At 62.0% G+C, this 13,658-nt stretch overlaps 1 protein-coding gene across 5 annotated transcripts in view; it reads right to left on the bottom strand.

The window, feature by feature from the left end:
- Positions 1 to 13,658, bottom strand: part of PRKCZ (protein kinase C zeta) — a 143,512-nt gene that overhangs the window by 2,970 nt on the left and 126,884 nt on the right. For all 5 annotated transcript variants that reach the window (XM_030942377.1, XM_030942376.1, XM_030942379.1 and 2 more), the window contains 5 exons: positions 12,248 to 12,383; positions 12,052 to 12,139; positions 8,084 to 8,203; positions 7,277 to 7,356; positions 6,802 to 6,891 (listed from right to left, as the gene is read on the bottom strand). In XM_030942377.1, coding sequence (XP_030798237.1) covers positions 6,802 to 6,891; positions 7,277 to 7,356; positions 8,084 to 8,203; positions 12,052 to 12,139; positions 12,248 to 12,383 — 514 coding nt within the window. The remainder of the gene's footprint in view (positions 1 to 6,801; positions 6,892 to 7,276; positions 7,357 to 8,083; positions 8,204 to 12,051; positions 12,140 to 12,247; positions 12,384 to 13,658) is intronic.

Genomic DNA, 13,658 nt, shown 5'->3' with positions numbered 1-13,658 from the left:
CACCACAGGGATCCCCATCCTCAGGACCCTCCAGTCATTCAAGCTGTCATTGGCGGGTTTCTGCCTGTATAGGCATCGGCTACCGAATCTCAGGTGCTGCTTGGCAGGAAAATGCACAGCAGGAGGGACTGGGCCTCGGCTCCAGGCTCCCAGGCGCACCCCCCACTCTCCACTGTGGGGTCCAGGGTGGTCAAGAACAGCCACAACAACAAAAGCCAAACTGGGAACAGAATCATGGAAAAAACCCTCACAGGCTTTTGGGAACTTACAAAGAAATGCTCACATACATTCTACTAACGTGGCAGCTACTAGGACTCCACAAAATAGACAAACTTCCACGTCAGGCTGGACACGTGTCAGGGCTGTGGCCGTCTCAAAGTGGGGCCACCGGCAGCATCCACGGCCAGGCCACTGGGTGGAGACGGTGCTGGGGAGGAGCCGGAGGGACCAGGGCTGTCCCCTTAGGCAGAGCGGGTCACCTGTGGTGTGTGCACAGCAGGGTTGTGGGGACACAGGATGGCCCCTTCATCAGTTACCCCCATTCTTTGTATGAAACACTTCCTGATAAAATGTGGAAAACGGGGTATTTTTCCACCCAAGTCCTGGGCTGCTTTGTAAACAAGTGGCAGGGCGGGAACAGAGCAGGACCCAGCTGGAGCTGGCCCAGCGTCCTCCAGCCCCTGGCCCAGCCCATTCTCTACTCCAAGGGCTCGAAGTTGCCTCGGTTTCCCTGACAGCATCCCCAGGGGCCAGCGTTGCCTCCTCTTCTTGCTCAAAAGCCTTCAGTGCCCATCTCTGCAGCTGGAATGCGGGCTCCAGGTCCGGGCCCATGGTGGCCTGATGCCTTTTCCCACCGCTGCTCCCTGCACCCAGCCCATGCATGGACACCCCGGCCTCTCAGAGCAGTGCATTTGAATGCACACTGGCCCCAGGTCAGACACTGTGGCAGTAACAGGTGCTGCCCCTGTGGCTGCAACCACAGTGACCTGAGATACAACAGGGGGTCTGCTCTGTGTCAATGGGGCTGGGGGCCCAAGGGCTCCAGTTCTGAAGGAACATCTGAAAAACAGCCTGAGGGAGCTGAGGGTTGGAGCCTGGGGAGGGCACAGCCATGCAAAGGCCCTGTAGTAGGCGCATGCCTTGTGTGCTGGGGGCCACAGAGGGGCCCCATGAGGCCTGAGTGAAGGGGCTGAGGAGGAAGACACTTTTGGACACAGGAGGACACTGCTCTCCACAGGGCCAGGCAGGATGCTGGTGGCCTGGTGGAGGTGGCAGGGGTGGGGCGGGGAGCAGCAGCAGGGCTAGGGGGCTGGGCTAGAGCCTGCGTGGCAGAGCATGGTCAGGCACAGGATGGATGGGCCCTGCATGTGCTGGGCAGGGCCTGGAGGCGTCCAAGGGGACAGCACGCCAGGGTCTGCTTTGGCCATACTAGCCAGCCACACAGAAACATCCCGGAGCCAGTTCTTGGCAATGATGGGGGAAGGTCCCTGAGACCACCCAGCACTGTTGGGGTGATGACTGGTGAGCACCTGGGCTGCCACCGGATGCAGGGCCGGGCCCAGGAGGCAGTGCCCTGGGGGCAGCATGGGACTCCCAGGCTCCTGGTACACAAATCACAGGAAATGCCCAGAGAGCCCCGGGGTGGAGGCAAGCAGTGGTCATCCGAGCATCCGAGTCATCCGTGCGTCCGAGTCATCCGTGCATCCGCGTTGTCTGTGGATCCGAGTTGTTCGTGTGTCCACGTCGTCTGTGCATCCATGTCATCCGTGTGTCCACATCATCTGTGTGTCCACATCATCCGTGCGTCCACGTCTAGGTGTCCACGTCGTCCGGGCATTCATGTCATCTAGGTGTCCACGTCATCCATGCATCCGTGTGTCTGAGTTGTCTGTGTGTCTGCAGCTGGTCCCCACGCATTTTCATAAGCACACAGGTCAGCCTTAAAGCCCCCCCAAGGTTCCACCACTCAAGGCTCCAGCTGGAGGCCCACGCCTGCCCTGTGCCACGCAGCATGGGGTGGACAGAGGGGTTCATGGGTGGCCAGGCCAGGGCACTGCTGCCTTCTACACACTCCGGGCTTGAGAGTTTTACAGCCACACAGGTTGGCCCCTGGGTAGTGGGGCTGGCACCAACCCAGCTGTGGGGCCTGTCCCTCTCCATGAGGTCACAGCTGTGATCCCCACTTCTGACGGCGTCCACTGCCCCACATCTCCCACAACTGCCTCCCGCCCATTCCCATCCCCTGCCCAGACACAGGCCATCTCTCTGTGGCCTCTTGTCACCTGCCCTCTTCTGCATCTTTCCGTTTTCCCCTCCCCTGCCGCCGGCTCCTTGCGCAGCACGTGACGTGGCCGGGTTCCTCCCGCTGAGCTCCTAGGAACGTGCCTGTCGCGCGTGGGAAAGTCCTGAGGCTCCCACGACACGAAGCATTAGAGTCCTTGCTCCTCCCGGAAGCCTCCCACCGGCAGCCCTGGGCCCACGTCATGGACCTGATGGGGGTGGGAGGGGCAAAGTGCTCCTGGCCCTGAGGCAGAATCTCCCCAGCAACGTGGGCAGCAAATGACTCTCAAGAGAAAAGGCTGTCACCACGTGAACATTTCCATCCAGGGGAGATGAGTTAATGCAGCACCGCCCGGCCGTGGGGGACGCATGGGGTTGGGCAGCAGGTGGTGGCTCAGCTGTTAACCCGCCACCCCTGTTCACATCAGTGGGGAGCTGGGACCACGCTGAGAAATCCATCACTTCAGATCCCAGACTCCTGATACAAGCACACATCACGTGATCCACAAATACTTGGGCTTTGTGATGGGCTAAGTACCAGGGGTCCTGCAGGGATGGGGACCCTCTTAGAGTGGCAGCCCCAGTCAGCAGGCCAGGACGTGCTGTCCGGGCCCAGTTCCTTCAGAATGAGCCTGTCAGTCAAAGCTCACCTGGGACAGGCCCAGTAACTTCCCCACGGCCTTTGCTCCCACAGCCGAACTGGAGGACTCAGGATATAGGAGCCTGAGGATGCGCCTGGACTGGTGGAGGGTGGCGTCTGGACACAACCCATGGGAGCTCCCGCCAAGATGAGCGCCACCTCCCGGTGCAGGGGCAAGGAAGGTGGATCTGCCCTGCTGGCGGGGCCCTTGGCACACACCGCCTCTCTTCTCCAGGGCAGCGTGCAGAGAGGCCGGGCTCCAGGAGGAAAGCAGGGTTGGGGACCTGGTGCTGGGCCCCAGAGCCACACCCTAGTGGCAGCAAATGCCCGAGCGGTGCTGGTTCAGCTGGGGGCAGGCCAGGAGGGGCTGGGGTGGCTCTGGGGTGACTATGACCCCGTTCCAGCTCTACCCTCGGACCCTCGGGGGGTGGGCACTGTGTCCTCTCACCATCCACCCTGCTGCTCCCACCGCCTTCCCTGCAGTCCGTGACAGAGACCCTGAGTCCACAGGTGGGGACCGGGGCCTCACGCGTGCCCCACTCCCACACGGAGCTGACACCCACGGAGGGACTGTTCTCACGCTTTGCCCACTACAGCCCATGGAACTAAGTCCAGCACAGCACCTAGGGGGCCCCCAAAGGGACCAGAAAGCAGCCACTGCAGGAACAGGTGGCCCCCCTTGAAAGGCGGGACCGAGACCACCGGACCTGCAGCTGCGCCCTGAGCACCTGCCCAAGAGAAACGAACACAGAAGCGGGTTCACAGGTGTTCACAGCAGCACGATCCACAATGGCCAGAAAGTAGAGGCCACCCTATGTCCACTGAGGACGGATGCAGCGGTGCGGTCTCCATGCAGTGGACGCAGTGAGTGGGGTTCAGCGGAGGAAGGAGGCAGCGCCACGTGCTACTGCGTGGGTGCACCTTGTGGAGACGATGCTGAGGGGAGAGGGCAGGCACGAAAGGCCGCGGCATGCCCAAGTCCATTTCCATGACACGTCCAGACCAGGCAGAGCCACAGAGCCTGGCGGAGCAGCCCTGCAGGGCGTGGGGAGAGGCTGGAGTGGGTTCACGTCTTCTCTGGGTACAGGGTGATGAAAGTGATTGCAGTGATGTCGTATTAACTCTGGGCCTGCTCAAAACCACTGAGTTGTGGACGTTGGGTGAATGGGGTGAGCACCTTCCTTCCGCTGAGGTCACATGGTGCACTGCATGGAGGTGGTGGTGACCCCACACCAACCCTGCTGAGGCCAGCTAAAGCAATCTGACCCGAACAGCCACACCTCTTCCTAAAAGCCCCAAGAGCTGATGGGTGGCAAGGAAATGGCAGAAGCAGAGCCAGCGGTCGGTGGCAGAAGCAGAGCTGGCAGTCAGTGGCAAGCCCTTCACGGGCCTCTCAGGCTGTGATTGAAGTCACAACGCAGCCCGCAGCAGCCAGGAAGAAGTGAGTGATGGGAAGCTGCTCACGTGGACAGTCACGGGGGTGATTCTGCAGTGGTGGGACCCAGGTGGGAAGCCAGGGCCGTTGACTGCCTTCCGAGAGACAGCCCACAGCACGTGTGCGCTGAGGTCACCTGGCGTGCTCACTGCAGGGACGCAGACCTTTCCCAGCTGGAGGCCAAGGGTGGCCTCGTGGTCCCCTTGAGTTCTGGCTGGGGCAGGGTTGGACTCACACTCAGAATAGACAGTGCTCCGAAGGGAAGAAGCCCCTCACTCTGCAGGCAGTCATCTGTTCTCATCCGTCCACTCCCGGGAACGCAAGAGTGGTTGAGAGACAAGATCAGGGGCCTGGCTGGCATCGAGGCTGCACCCAGCATTGGGCTCTCCTGCGGTGCTGGTGGGCCCAAGGTGGGCGTGGAAGAGAGAGGGTGGGAAAGGCACAGTGGAGACTCAGCTGAGACGGGCGAGGGGAGGTGGCTGGGAGCAGGGATGTTGGCTCCTCGTGATTCTACTAAGCGCCTGCCGCGGGCTCAGCTGGGTGGCACGTGGGCCTGAGTGTGTGTGTGGATCAGAGGGGTTCTGTGGGCCAGAGATGGGGATGCCACCACTAACACCAGCTAGGCCAGGTGTGCCTGAGCTAGACAGGAGAACGCCACCACCAATGTTGCTAAGCCAGGGGTGCCTGGACCAGAGAAGAGGGGACGCCACCGCTAGCCTCCTCCTGGGCCTGAGGACGACAGTCAGAACCAAAGGCAGATCTCTGCTCCCTTATGCTCCCAGAGTCATACACTTAAATGAAGAATTTGCGAAGCTGATTCCGTAGCAGGTGTCTATACTCAGAACATTTCTAAGTGTATGCATCTGACAACCCCATGACAGAGGATGGCCCCATCCTAGTTTGGCAGCAGCACAGCTGGGCTCTGGAAGGGCTGTGTGCGGGTACGTTCTGACCACCTGACTCCACCTTCCCCCACGCTCCCACACATGCACAGGTGAAGCAAGTCCTTCGACTAGAAAGTGACTTGTTGGGTGGACAAGGGCCCCCACTGACCACAGGGGCCGGGGAGTGACCCCCTGCGCTGGCCAAGGCTGCCTGGAAAAGTCGGGTGGGTCCCACTGCCTCAGAGCTGGGCTTTCTCTCCTGGTTCAGTTCGGCCTCCTCCGAAATGCACTTAATGAGCTCTCCAATCTGCTTTTCTTCCTCAAGAGTATATTTGAAAGGTTTTATTTCCGCAGCTCTGCAACCATTTACACAGCTGAAAACAAATGTCACAGGCGGTCCTCAGCTTCAGACGGGGTCACCTCCCAATAAACCCTCCATGGGCTGGAAACATCCTGGGTAGACAGTGCGCTTCCCATAGCACCCACGACCAAGCGGCGCAGCCTCGCCTGCCTTAACCTGCCAGACACTCACGCCAGCCCACCGTCTGGCAAAACCCCCTGTACGCTGAGCCCTCGGGGCGTCCGGCCCCCTCCTGATCACGTGGCCCGCAGGGGCTGCAGTCACTGCCCCTCATCACAGGAGAGTACTGACCTCACATGGCCAGCTGGGGAACGGTCGGAACTCAAAGCAGAGTTTTTACCGAACGCGCCCTGCTCACACGCCACCGAAATCGGATTCCTAAACCGAGCCAGCGCGCGTCGGGCCCTGCCACAGACTCACCCTCCTTCGATACCCGGCGCTAAAGCTGAAGCCGTGAACGCTGCCACTGCTGGTCCTGTCCAGTAACTGCTGATAAAACCAGCCACAAAACCAAAGCAAACGCCCTGCTCTAGGACGGCTCCCACTATCAGATCCCTGTGGAACCAACAGCCAATGTGCTCACAGGCCAGGACACACGTGCCACTAGCTCCCGGCCACACCGAGCCAGCACAGTCGGAGGGTGTCAGGAAGCGCCATGGGCCGAGCTCGTCCGGCCCCTCACTCTCCTGGCTCCAGAGGATGAAATGTGTCTCCCCATCCCTCCTCGGGGCCCTGGGGGGTGGCCCCCCATTCCCAGCTGACCCTTCTGGGAGACAGGAGCCTTGGCTCCACACAGGTGGGGCCGTGCCAAGGACCAGCCCAGCCCGGTGGTGTGCGAGCTCACACAGCCCACCCGGCCCGCGCAGCCCTGGCTCTGTCCACCACGGGTGGGGGGTTGGAGGGGTGGGGGTGGGGCTGGGGGAGTTGGAGTGGGGTTGGGGTGGATATTGGGGTTGGGGTGTGGGTTGAGGGTTGGGGTTGAAGTTGGGCTGGGGGTTGGGTTGGTGGAGGGGTGGGGGTTGGATGGATTTGGGGTTGGGGTGGATATTGGGGTTGAGGTGGGGGCTGGGGTGGGGGTGTTGGGTTTGGGGTGGGGGTTGGGTGGATATTGGGTTGGGGTTCGGATGGGGTGGGGTGGGGGTTGCGTGGATTTGGGGTTGGGATGGCGATGGGGGTGTAAATGGGCTTTGTGATGCTTTACCAAGTCCCAGTCTATGCTGCGGAAGAACGCGTGGGACTTGATGTCTGAAAATCCAGTCTGTGGCCGGCAGCCGAGCCTCTCTTTGGGGTCCTGGAGGTTAGAGTTCAAACAAGGACAAGTCAGCCCCATCCCAGAAGCCCCAGGACCCGCTCTCCTTGGTGGCTGCTCCTAGCGCTGACAAGCCCTCCCCCGATGCTCTGACCCAGTGGGTAGAAATCAGATGTTTCCTTTACTGAAAGCTCCTTCCCCCACGTTAGGCTTCGTTCCGTTTTCCTTGGGCATACGTTCTCATTTTGTTAGGTGTGAGTAAAAACGGACGACTCACAGAACAGAGCTCAAATACTGAAGCGGAGAATCAGCCCACACACCCGATACATAGCAGCCGACATGAAAAAATGGCCAACAGCCGTGACTGGCCCTCTGCCCACCAACACCAAGGCCACGAACGAGTTTGTCAGCATGGCCAGAAACGTACCTTATTTAAAAATCCTTTTAAAACATGGGAGGCTTTGACGGACAGGAACCGGGGGATCCGGATGGGCTTCTCCAGGATCACTGCAAGGGTGGAGCCTGGTGAGCACTTCCCCGCGTGTGTGTGATTTGCCCAGCGCTGCCCAGACTCCTATTCTGAGCAGGAGCTTTGGGAGCTCAGACTTGGGGCCCTGGAGCCCCCTCCCTTCCTACAGCCCAGCGATATCTATAACCCGAAGTCCCGTCGGGTCCTCCCTGGGCCTCCCGGTTACATGCGCTGGCATGTGTCGTGGGAACAGGCGTGAACCAGCGGCTTCCCCTCCTCAGCCGCAAGATTGCAGATGCATGGGTGCCTCTGCACGCCGACAACCAGAGGGCACAGCGGAGACAGCCACGTTCCTGGACCCCCACATCCCCGTGGCACTGAATTCCAGACCAGAAGCAGGTCCCGGGGCCTCCAGGTGGGAAGGAGCCCATGATGGTGGCTGTGGGTTTTGGGGGCGAGGGCTGTGCTTTCAGCTCCGTACAGCCAATAGCTGGGACTCCAGGATGTGCTGCTGGCCAGGGCAGGAGGGAGTTGGAACTGAATCGGGACAGGTTCTCTTTCCTGCTGACCCACAGGTGGGGTCACCCCACCCTACGGCCCGGGGAGTGGCATGTGGGACAGGGTCCGGCCAGAAGGAATGGTTCCTGTTATGCTTTGCGTGGCACTGCTGCTCCTGGCCCCCACAGGACCCCTCTACCTGCACCTTTGAAAAGGAAGGAAGACAGTCACGCAGGTGAGGGGACGCACGCGCAGCGGGGCACGCACCTTGGAAAAGGTAGTCCTCTGTGTTCATGTCCGGGTTGTCGGTGATGATGTCGAATGGGGAGCGCCCGGCCATCATCTCAAACATGAGGACGCCCAGTGCCCACCAGTCCACGCTGAACCCTGGGGGAAGGCACACGGCCGTCACCCAGTGGGGCCACGTGGGCCGGCAGCAGGGCGAACCCGGCTGGGGTTGCTTTTCATGCCCAGTTGACACGAGTGTGAGCCAGGCTCGAGTGGGTGGCACACAGGCCTCTGGCTTCCACTTCCCAGACAGAACCAGCACCTCCGCCTGGCAGCTCGGCCTCCCTGCCACCGTCCCTGCCACTATGGAGGTTTCCCGGGCTGTCTCTGGGCTGTCAGTCCTGCCAGGGCACCTGTGACCACAGAGGCACGAGGCACTGGTGGAACCTGTGGATGACCCTCCTCTCTCCTTTCTGCTTTTACAGAACTAAGCTTCAAGAAGCCCTTTCGCTGCAATAACGAGACTCTCCCGGCTTTTCTTCCACAGTCATTTTGTTTTTTAAAAATGTTCAAGTAGCCAACCTGATGGGAACGTGCTCCAGCGAACGAGGGGTAGGAGGCCCTGAGCAGTTCTGCCCAAGGACAGCAGCTGCCCCTGGGTCCCCAGAAGTCCCCCTGCTCCCTGCTGAGGTGAGACGTTGCTGCTGTCCCACCCAGAATCCCCATCCCGAGCTGGGTTCTAGAATGGATTCCAGTCCTCCAATCTGCTGTCTGTCCTTCTCTGGCTACGGAGACTTCCATCGTGGCAGCGGGGAGCCCAGTTATCCCAGGGGTGAGTGACCTGCCCACCCTTCCTGCCCCACCCCCATTCTGATGGCAAAAAAAAAGTGTAAAAATGTCGGAAGGCACACTCACGTATGCCTCATTGAAAACACCAGGAGGCCGGGCACGGTGGCTCAAGCCTGTAATCCCAGCACTTTGGGAGGCCGAGACGGGCAGATCACGAGGTCAGGAGATCGAGACCATCCTGGCTAACACGGTGAAACCCTGTTTCTACTAAAAATACAACAAATTAGCCAGGGGTGGTGGCGCCTGTAGTCCCAGCTACTCGGGAGGCTGAGCAGGAGAATGGCGTGAACCCAGGAGGTGGAGCTTGCAGTGAGCCGAGACCGCACCACTGCACTCCAGCCTGGGCAACTGAGCGATACTCTGTCTCAAAAAAAAACCAAACAAAACACCAGGATGCAAAAGTGGATGGGGTGTGTACAAACACAGTATGCGTGTGCACACAACACACACAGATGCCCAATACATACATGAACACTCAGCACAATACACCAGCACACACGCACACAGGGCTGTACACGCATGCCCACCATGTCCATGTTTCACGCCCAGAGAGGGGAGAGGAGCAGAAACACTCCAGTGTGTGTGGCGCCCTCAGCCACAGGGGCTGCGGGGTCCTCTCCACACGCTCCTGCACCCCCTGGTGCTCCCAGACACCTGCTTCTCCCCAGCCACGTGGGCAGCACGGGGCTCCTGCACCCCCTGGTGCTCCCAGACACCTGCTTCTCCCCAGCCGCGTGGGCAGCACGGGGCTCCTGCACCCCCTGGTGCTCCCAGACACCTGCTTCTCCCCAGCCGCGTGGGCAGCACGGGGCTCCTGCACCCCCTGGTGCTCCCAGACACCTGCTTCTCCCCAGCCGCGTGGGCAGCACGGGGCTCCTGCACCCCCTGGTGCTCCCAGACACCTGCTTCTCCCCAGCCGCGTGGGCAGCACGGGGCTCCTGCACCCCCTGGTGCTCCCAGACACCTGCTTCTCCCCAGCCGCGTGGGCAGCACGGGGCTCCTGCACCCCCTGGTGCTCCCAGACACCTGCTTCTCCCCAGCCGCGTGGGCAGCACGGGGCTCCTGCACCCCCTGGTGCTCCCAGACACCTGCTTCTCCCCAGCCGCGTGGGCAGCACGGGGCTCCTGCACCCCCTGGTGCTCCCAGACACCTGCTTCTCCCCAGCCGCGTGGGCAGCACGGGGCTCCTGCACCCCCTGGTGCTCCCAGACACCTGCTTCTCCCCAGCCGCGTGGGCAGCACGGGGCTCCTGCACCCCCTGGTGCTCCCAGACACCTGCTTCTCCCCAGCCGCGTGGGCAGCACGGGGCTCCTGCACCCCCTGGTGCTCCCAGACACCTGCTTCTCCCCAGCCGCGTGGGCAGCACGGGGCTCCTGCACCCCCTGGTGCTCCCAGACACCTGCTTCTCCCCAGCCGCGTGGGCAGCACGGGGCTCCTGCACCCCCTGGTGCTCCCAGACACCTGCTTCTCCCCAGCCGCGTGGGCAGCACGGGGCTCCTGCACCCCCTGGTGCTCCCAGACACCTGCTTCTCCCCAGCCGCGTGGGCAGCACGGGGCTCCTGCACCCCCTGGTGCTCCCAGACACCTGCTTCTCCCCAGCCGCGTGGGCAGCACGGGGCTCCTGCACCCCCTGGTGCTCCCAGACACCTGCTTCTCCCCAGCCACGTGGGCAGCACGGGGCTCCTGCACCCCCTGGTGCTCCCAGACACCTGCTTCTCCCCAGCCGCGTGGGCAGCACGGGGCTCCTGCACCCCCTGGTGCTCCCAGACACCTGCTTCTCCCCAGCCGCGTGGGCAGCACGGGGCTCCTGCACCCCTGGTGCTCCCAGACACCGCTTCTCCCCAGCCGCGTGGGCAGCACGGGGCTCCTGCACCCCCTGGTGCTCCCAGACACCTGCTTCTCCCCAGCCGCGTGGGCAGCACGGGGCTCCTGCACCCCCTGGTGCTCCCAGACACCTGCTTCTCCCCAGCCGCGTGGGCAGCACGGGGCTCCTGCACCCCCTGGTGCTCCCAGACACCTGCTTCTCCCCAGCCGCGTGGGCAGCACGGGGCTCCTGCACCCCCTGGTGCTCCCAGACACCTGCTTCTCCCCAGCCACGTGGGCAGCACGGGGCTCCTGCACCCCCTGGTGCTCCCAGACACCTGCTTCTCCCCAGCCGCGTGGGCAGCACGGGGCTCCTGCACCCCCTGGTGCTCCCAGACACCTGCTTCTCCCCAGCCGCGTGGGCAGCACGGGGCTCCTGCACCCCCTGGTGCTCCCAGACACCTGCTTCTCCCCAGCCGCGTGGGCAGCACGGGGCTCCTGCACCCCCTGGTGCTCCCAGACACCTGCTTCTCCCCAGCCGCGTGGGCAGCACGGGGCTCCTGCACCCCCTGGTGCTCCCAGACACCTGCTTCTCCCCAGCCACGTGGGCAGCACGGGGCTCCTGCACCCCCTGGTGCTCCCAGACACCTGCTTCTCCCCAGCCACGTGGGCAGCACGGGGCTCCTGCACCCCCTGGTGCTCCCAGACACCTGCTTCTCCCCAGCCACGTGGGCAGCACGGGGCTCCTGCACCCCCTGGTGCTCCCAGACACCTGCTTCTCCCCAGCCACGTGGGCAGCACGGGGCTCCTGCACCCCCTGGTGCTCCCAGACACCTGCTTCTCCCCAGCCGCGTGGGCAGCACGGGGCTCCTGCACCCCCTGGTGCTCCCAGACACCTGCTTCTCCCCAGCCGCGTGGGCAGCACGGGGCTCCTGCACCCCCTGGTGCTCCCAGACACCTGCTTCTCCCCAGCCGCGTGGGCAGCACGGGGCTCCTGCACCCCCTGGTGCTCCCAGACACCTGCTTCTCCCCAGCCGCGTGGGCAGCACGGGGACTCAGGTGCCGCAGCCTTTCCCACCCCCGCTTTCTGGGTCTTTCCCCTCCCTGTGTCCTTGGGGCTCCTTGGCAGCAGGAATCCTGTGCAGTGCCCTCCCCAAGGGGCTGCTCAAGTGGACACGGGAGGTTTTCAAGAATTCAAATAAGGGGCTGAGACCAGATGATGACATCCGGCTGCGAAAGAGTGTGTGGCTTTTGGGTGGAAGATGGTCAACGAAACCTCTCCCCGGCTGCTGGGTGAGGCGCAAGGCCGTCTCTGGCCCCGTGTGCTCTGAGAGGGGACAGGGCCGCGGCACTCACCGTACTCCTCTCCCCGCAGGATCTCAGGGGCGATGTAATTCGGGGTTCCGCAGAAAGTGCTCGTTGTGTCGCCAGGGCCCAGGCCTTCCTGTGGGGGCACAGTTACCGCAAGAGGGTTCTTGTAGACACCACCCCGCAGGACAGGCGCCCTGAGAAGCACACGGGATGGTCGGGGGAGGCGGCCCGAGGCACGCACCTTGCACATGCCGTAGTCCGTGAGCTTGATGTGCCCGTCTGCGTCCAGGAGGACGTTGTCCAGCTTCAGGTCCCGGTAGATGATCCCCCTCTCGTGTAGGAAGTTGAGGGCGATGCAGATCTCGGCCGCGTAGAACCTGGGGACGGGGATGCTATCATGGGGATGGTGCCTGTGCCGGAGGCTGCACCAACGGCTCCAGCCTGGGGGCCGCACGCTCCCGTTTGCCTCACCACGGGCCAGGCGTCCTCTCAACGACCAGGCCCAGGATTTGAAAGTTCAGTGCACAGGGCCAGGGAGGGAAATGCCAATGAAAGCTCCAGGACGCCGCTCCAGGCGCCTTAGGATGGCCTGCTGTCAAAGACACAGAGAACGATGCGGCAGCCTCCACACGGGGAGGAGCAGGCAAGTAACACGACGGCTTCCACGCGGGAAAGACCGGAGCCCTGGCATGTTGTGGTAGGAGTGCACAACAGCGCTGCTGGTGCGGAAGACAGTCCGGCAGGTCCTCGAAAATTAAACACAGCGCCAGGCTGGGCGGCTCACGCCTGTAATCCCAGCAGTTTGGGAGGCCAAGGCGGGCGAATCACCTCCTGAGGTCAGGAATTCAAGACCAGCCTGGACAACATGGCGAAACTCCATTTCTACTAAATATACAAAAAAACTAGCTGGGTGTGGTGGCACACACCTGTAGTCCCAGCTACTCTGGGGGCTGAGGTAGGAGAATCACTTGAATCTGGGAGGCAGAAGTTGCAGTGAGCTGAGATCGCATCACTGCACTCCAGCCTGGGTGACAGAGTGAGACTCCATCAAAAAAAAAAAAGAAATATGGAGTTCCTTTGTGGCTAGCAATTCAGTTTCTGGGCCTATACCCCAAAGAACCAGAAGCAGGGTGTTCAAGAGATTACTTTGCACCCGTGTTCACAGCAGTACCGTTCACCATGGCCAACATGCGGACGCCACCCAAGTGCACCCCAAGGGATGGACGGAGAAGCAAAGTGTGGCCCCTCCATCCAGTGGGCATTATCCAGCCTGAAAAAGGAAGGCAATCCTGAGACAGGCCACAGCACGGATGAACCCTGAGGACTCCAGGACACCAAAGGACCAACACTGTGATTCCACTCCAAAGAGGTCCCTAGAGTCCTCGAATCAGAGGGACAGAAAGTGGGACATGCCCATCTGGGGTGAGGATGTGGGGCTGGGGCAGGGGGACAGGAAGGGAGTGTCTGACAGACCGAGCTTCAGCAGGGAAGAGGGGCAGTGCTCTGGAGACGGGGCCCGGCAGTGGCTGCATGGCACGGGGTGCCTTCAATGCCACTGAACTCCATGCCCCAAAACGCTACCTTTTATGTGTGTGTATCTTGCCACAGTTTTTAACAAGAGCGTTGTGGGAAGTGAGTGCACTGTTCTAGAT

Source organism: Rhinopithecus roxellana, chromosome 12 (assembly GCF_007565055.1).
Source record: "Rhinopithecus roxellana isolate Shanxi Qingling chromosome 12, ASM756505v1, whole genome shotgun sequence".
Lineage (NCBI taxonomy): Eukaryota > Metazoa > Chordata > Mammalia > Primates > Cercopithecidae > Rhinopithecus > Rhinopithecus roxellana.
The sequence above is the reverse complement of the archived record's forward strand: the minus strand, read 5'-3'. Positions and strand labels throughout refer to the sequence as shown.